At 37.3% G+C, this 7,156-nt stretch overlaps 1 protein-coding gene across 1 annotated transcript in view; it reads left to right on the top strand.

Moving 5' to 3' along the window:
- LOC106876601 (uncharacterized) overlaps positions 1 to 7,156 on the top strand; it is a 32,912-nt gene that overhangs the window by 8,505 nt on the left and 17,251 nt on the right. The window contains exon 3 of the mRNA XM_052972056.1: positions 6,299 to 6,565. Coding sequence (XP_052828016.1) covers positions 6,299 to 6,565 — 267 coding nt within the window. The remainder of the gene's footprint in view (positions 1 to 6,298; positions 6,566 to 7,156) is intronic.

The following is a 7,156-nucleotide window of genomic DNA, read 5'->3' as shown; positions in this document are numbered from 1 at the left end:
GGGGGGGGGGGGTCATTGTTGTCATCATCATCATCATCTTAATGACGGTGATGATGCTATTCTTGATGAAGGCGGCTATGGTGGTGGTGGTGGTGGTGGTGGTTGATGATGAGGATGATGATTGAAGATGATGTAGATAATTTTAATAACAATGGTAATAATAATGGTGCTGCAGAAGGGGAGGGGGATAAGGGTCAGAAATGTTATGGTCATCATTATCATCCATTAATTTGTCCGGTGTATGTTGGTACTAAGCACCTATTACCTCGTATCCATACTTTCAGCATAGTAGCCAATGGAGATTTGGGGCCACCTTGTCGTGTCTGCGTTTGTACTCTTTCTGTACAACACGTTCACAAACACTAACAATGTGAGTCACGCTTTCGACCCTCTTCCCACACATTCTGCACTTGTGTGGTATACATCCCTTTTCACTGAGTTGGTATTCAATGCCTGATCCTGGGCAGCGATGATTAAGCTTTCAGTTTTCTTTTCAAGAGCCACCTCTATGATGCTTCCTGGTCTTTTAAGTTGTTAGCTTCATGGTGGAACTGACCATGTAATTCCATGCAAAGTAGACTTTCTTCTCTTTGATTGGCTATTCGTGATCGGAATACATAAACACTCTGAAGTCCATTGCTGGTAAATCCTTCTGCGTTCGTAGCAGACTGCAGCAGATCTTGTCTGCTGTTATCAAGTACTCTGCCATGTTTTTTTCTTTCACTGTTGATGCACTCCCGTGCGCTAATCAGGCCACGTCCACCTTTACACTTCTTCATGTAGAACCTGTGTACGTTCGCCTTAGGGTAGAGGGCACCATGCATTGTCATTGTCTTTTGGGTAGTACGATCGAGATGGTTAATCTCCGCTCGAGTCCATTTTAGAATAGGTGCACCATCGCGAACTAGAACAATAAGTTAAGGTTCCCTGCGTTGAGTTTTGACTTCAAGGAAAGTATGGGGCGCTTCAAATATGCAGTGGTGACCGTCTTTCATTACTCTGTGCAAGATATTATCCAGCTCCGGGATTCCTAGGTGTCTGTACCCATTATCATCCGGGTCTTCCATTCGCTCTTCGTTTGGTAGTTTTATGTCCCAACAAATTGCCCCTACATTCTGCCCTTTCCTCCCGTTTCAAAGTTAGTACCGCATACTTTGAAATACCGAATTCATCCCCATATCCTTGCTGCACATCCGTATTATTATTGCTATTTCTTTTTATCACAGGTTTTGTTGGAACTCCTGGAGACTTGCATGGGTAGCGGGCTTGCTACCTGCAGCCTACGGTACCATGCTAACCGTTCTTTTCAACTATCTAATACTATCTTGATTATTCTGGCCGTGCCAAGGAGGCAAGCCTTTTGTAATAGTTCTACTGGGCACTCTATTCCAATTTCCTTTATATTCCTCGTGATGCCTTTTGACGCTGTTCCCAAGAACCCAACATTTATTATCATTATTATTGTTGTTGTTGTTTTCGTTGTTGTTGTTGCTGTTGTCATTATTATTATTATTATTATTATTATTATTATTATTATTATTATTATTATTGTTATTGTTGTTATTTTCATATACACTCAACAGATTAGACTGTTGGAAAAGAAAAGAATCCTAATATAGGGCTACAAGAACCATCCTAGATGCCAAGAACCATCCTAAGTATCCTAGCTCTTCCTAATAACACTGTTTTCTGCAGCTGTACTAAACTGGGTTTTATGCCTATTTCCTTTATCCATCTGTTCAGATATTTAAGGATAGTTCCCAATGCACCTATAATTACTGGGATACATTTTTCCCGCACTTTCCATAGTCTCTGTAATTTAATAGCTAGGTCTTGGTACTTTGCTATTTTTTCTATATCTCTCATATTAATATTTTCCATATTTGGGAGTGTAAAGTCAATTACCTGGCACTTTCTATTCTCTTTACTACTACTACTACTACTACTACTACTACTACTACTACTACCAAATTAGGTCTTCTGACTTCTGTTATTCTGTCAGTCTGGATGTTAAAGTCCCACAATATCTTATGTTTCTTACTTTCCAGTAATTTACTAGGTTCATATTCATACCATTTATCAGTATGTTCAAATCGTAGCTTTCTATATAGCTCCCAGTGGATTGCACTCCCTAGATTATCATGTCTTTTTTTGTATTCTTTCTGTGCCAGCATGCTACATTCACTTACAATATGAGTAATGCTTTTCTCTTTTGATCTGCATAATCTACACTGGGAATCTACTTGGTTTTTGTCTATCTTGCCTTTTACCTAATTAGTCTTTAATGCTTGATCTTGTGCAGATACTAACAAACTTTCTGCCTCCCTCTTTAGCTTTCCTTTCTGCAACCATAACCATGTTTCACTAATACTATTTGCTGCAACTGTCTTTGGGAATTTACCATGCAACGCCTCCTGCCATTCAAATAATTTCTGTTCTTTTTTTCTGAGTTTTATGTTTGTTTAGGTCTTTGGTTTCCCTATGTTTTGCTGTGACTCTAGCAGCTTTTAATAAACTTTTTCACTATTACCTACCTATGAGTCTATATCTACTCTACCTAACTCCACGCAGTCTTCTACTGATGTTAACCCTCTTCCGCCTTCCTTTCTAGGTAGGTATTATATTGCTACTCCGGCCCTTGGGTGGAGTCCTCCATTCATATTGAATTCCTTCCTAGTTCTTCTGTCTAACTTTTCTAATTCAGTTTTTATCCCATCTACAAAAGCTGCTGAGTATCTAAGTAATGATACTACCCAAGTATTTACAGCCTTCACTAGATTCGGACCATTTAGCTTTGACTTCATTAGCTTCCTCACTCTTCTGATGTACTCCTCAATTTTCGTTTTCATTTCTGTAGTTCGTACCCGGTCAGATTCGAATACTCCTAGATACTTATAACTCTCTCCTCCTTTCAACGATTTTAATGTCTGGCGAGCAGGCAGAAACGTTAGCACGCCAGGCGAAATGCTTAGCGGTATTTCGTCTGCCGTTACGTTCTGAGTTCGAATTCCGCCGAGGTTCACTTTGCCTTTCATCCTTTCGGGGTCGATGAATTAGGTACCAGTTGCGTACTGGGGTCGATGTAATCGACTTGATTCCTTTGTCTGTCCTTATTTGTCCCCTCTGTGTTTAGCCCCTTGTGGGCAATAAAGAAATTATTATTATTATTATTATTATTATTATTATCATCATCATCAACATCATCAACAGCAGCAGCAAAGCATCATCATTATTATTTATTATTATTTTTATTGTTATTATTATTGCTTAACTGCCTAGCTATTTACTTAATAAACTTAATAGTGACGGCGTTGAAAGAAGGTGAAAAAACGGCCATCCGTCAATCCATTAATGGTATTTAACGCTAAGTAAACTAGCATAATATAAAAAAAAAAACATTATCTGTTTCTATATAACGGTGAATTATTTTATCAATAATAAACATCAGCAAATATGAACAGTAATGATTCGGTTTTATGTCGCTATAACTTCTTTGTCGCTAAAATATTTAGCGAAGTAACATCTTCTTAAGCCTCTCAAATATTCCGTGCTTGCTTTTAGCTAGTGTTTTCGTTGTTCTCTAACACAATATCAACTATAATCAAGAAGAATTGTATTCAAAGGCGTTCCATCCGCGACCATCGTGATTTTTCTTATCATTAACAGACTTCAGATAAACTAAGCTTTAAATTTTCTTTTTCTTTTTTTTTTTTTGGAACGTTGAAAGTCGGAGCAGATAAAAATATAAAAATAATAACGTTGTATACTATGTATACTTCACTTCTTCTAATGTATACCGTGTATACTTTTTATTTTATCATTCCATCATATGTAAACCCCCACATTTTAAGTCTGTCTTTCTAGTGTCCTCCTCATCCTACGCCCTGATGGCAAATAAAAGAAATCATTATTATTATTATTATTCAGTAGTTTTATTTTTATAACGTGCTTTCACTTCACTACCGAGCGCAGCTCTGTGCGCCTTGGGTATGTGCTGTGGTTTGCTGTGGTGCTCTTATGTTTACTGTATTGAAAGTGTTTTGCGTAGAATGTGTGCAGTACCCAGTAGTGCAATTTTCTGTATGTTATATATATTTGTAAGTCCTGGTGTTTTTGTTATGTATTTGTCTGAATATTTTTTTATTATTATTATTATTATTATTATTATTATTATTATTATTATTATTATTATTATTATTATTATTATTATTATTATTATTATTATTATCAGGATCATCATCATCCAGGCAACAACAAATCACCAAAGGTTTCAAGTAGTGCCTTTTCCTGTGACTCAAAGAGACAATACTCTCCTCAGAATGCGGAGCTGTCTTCTGGATCAGCTCGAGCCTGACAGCAGCCAGCTCCAATAGTCTTAATATGTTTTTCAAAGCCCTTGGAAACTGCTTCTGATGCTCCAATTACCACTGGTATCACCATTACTTTCCTCATGCCCCATAACTTTCTTATCTCGTTCCGTAGTGGCTGGTATTTCTCACTCTTTTCTGTTTCCTTATATTTCACCCTCGAATCGCCTGGTATTGCAGCATCTATTTTCTTTGCTTCTTTTTCATCTTTATGGATGATCACGGTATCTGGTCGTCTCGCCTCTATGATTTGGTCGCACTGTATGTTAAAATCCCAGAGTATTTTGTAATGTTCGTTTTCCATTACTCCCTCTGGCTTGAGTTCATACCGTTGTTCGGCTTTCTCGAGGTTTGCTTTACCGCACAACAGCCAGTGGATATATCTGGTCACATTGTCGTGTCTCCTTTTGTATTCGCGTTGTGCAAGCTTACAGAACTCACTAACAATATCGTGCTGTAAGCTCATTATTATTATTATTATTATTATTATTATTATTATTATTATTATTATTATTATTATTATTCAACATTTGGTACTTTCGGGAAAACTTCTACTGCATCATCTGCTACCCCTTCGAATTGCTGAGGTGTGTGCAGCATTGTGTTTTCTTTTTTGTTGGGGTAGTGCAAACTTTTCTTTTATGCGAACTGGTGCAGTCTTTTGTTGTATCAGTGTCTGTACTGTGTATAAGAGGTTATGGTACTAATAATCCACACACACACACAAACATACATACACACACACACACATACATATACACACACACACACATACATACATATACATACATACGTACGTACATACATACATACATACATACATACATACATAAAGTATGTCTGCTCTGGGTACAATTCTCTTATCTCGGTGTGGTTATTAATTAGTAAGATATTAATTAGGGTTGTTAACTAATCTTCTCAATAAGTTCGCTTTGGTGCATTTTTTTTCTAATCCGAATGCCATATTTATTTCTTTGGTAAATCCGTGTGCTATATGTGGTAGTGTTTCTAGTTATCATTTGCTGCATACAACTTGAAATTATCAACTTGCAAGAGATGGTTGATTGTCACAATATAACATTAGTATCCACGTCCAGTTCTGTTCAGTATGGTAGTCACAGGCATCAACGCCAGACATAGAGGGAACAGAGAGAAAAAGAGACGTCTGGAATATGCCTTCTTTTGTCTGTAACTGTTTACCATTTACTCCTCTCATGATTCATAACGTTTTCCTTGTTACTTGTGGTACCTTATTGATGACTAGGTAGTTTTTCTCTCCGATTGACAAACATCTTTCAGGTTGAAATTTTATTGACATGTGCTTTATTTTTATCACTCGATCTAAACCCCAATTTTGTTAGGTGCATTTCATCATTATATTATCATCAATGTCTTGGGACCACATGGCCAAGAAAAGAAATCATAATTATAATCATCATCATCATAATTGTTATCGCTTTCTTCTTGCAAGTCGTCGGCAGAATCGTGCACGCCGGGCAAAATGTTTAGCGACACTTCGTCTGACTCTACATTCTAAGTTCAAATTCTGCCGAGGTCGACTTTACCTTTCATAATTTCGGGGTCGATAAAATAAGTACTATTTGAACACTAGGGTCTATGTACTCGCCCAGCTCCTTCCCCTAAAATTACAGGACTTGCGTTTATAGTAGAAAAAATCAGCAGCCAAACCTTCATTACATCACATCTTGCAATCCTAGAGAACGGAGTCATATCTATCCAAAATAAAGGAATACAGGTTACTAATCAGATGTGGCCAAGAGTTGAGCAACAATAAAACTGCAACCCCTATTGATTCTGATTTCTTTAATACAAATTCACCATCACAGTCAGCTTTTGATGTCTTTTTTTCTTTTTCGGGATTTTTTTTTTTTCTTAAAGCAAATTAAAGATAAAAATTCTTTATGTTGCAGGTTTTGGTCTTCTTGAAAGTGGCTCTGTGTCTTCGAAGAATGAAGTGAACATCATGGTTAAAAACGCAGTCGACGTGATTGTTGGGGGTTTGTCATTCTGGATGTTTGGGTATGCCCTGGTCTATGGCGAAGACTTCGGAATCAGCAACCCATTCTTTGGATGGGGAGACTTTTTCGTCTCTACCCGATCGAAGGATGTCGGCTGGGTTTACTCAAAGTTCTTCTTCACTTCTTCTTTTGCTACAACTGCGACAACGATTGTATCAGGTATGTTAATGTCTGTTGCATTTAATAATCAAGCATACGTCAGATAAAATAAATATTGTATTAAAAGTTAAATATAGTATACATGTGCCAATCGGCAACGAAAATCGAGCTCATATCACGACATAACAACATTCATTTCAACTCTAGGCACAAGGCCCGGAATTTTGGAGGAAGAGGTCAGTCGATTAGATCAACCCCAGTACGCAACTGGTATTTAATTTATCGACCCCGAAAGGAAGAAAGGCAAAGTCGACCTCACGACATAACAACATTGCGACATAACTATTTAACCTCGGCTTACAATGTTCAATATCAACCCGAAAGAAAATGAAAGAGATACGGCTTTCCTAAAATTCCAACGGTACGAGGTGTATTCCAGAAGTTTGGGGACTTTTATAGGAGAGGCAGTTATAACTATCCTAGATCATTGTAATTTTAGTATATCGTCACTATACACCTAATAAGCTGACTTGCCAACCTTTGTCATTCCAGACTGAAAGGAGATGGCTGTTGCAGCACTTTGAACACACCCAGCTAAATATACATACATACATACATGCATACATGCATATATATATATATATATATATA

The sequence above is a fragment of the Octopus bimaculoides genome, chromosome 12, assembly GCF_001194135.2.
Source record: "Octopus bimaculoides isolate UCB-OBI-ISO-001 chromosome 12, ASM119413v2, whole genome shotgun sequence".
NCBI lineage: Eukaryota > Metazoa > Mollusca > Cephalopoda > Octopoda > Octopodidae > Octopus > Octopus bimaculoides.
This window is presented reverse-complemented; position numbering and strand designations above follow the sequence as displayed.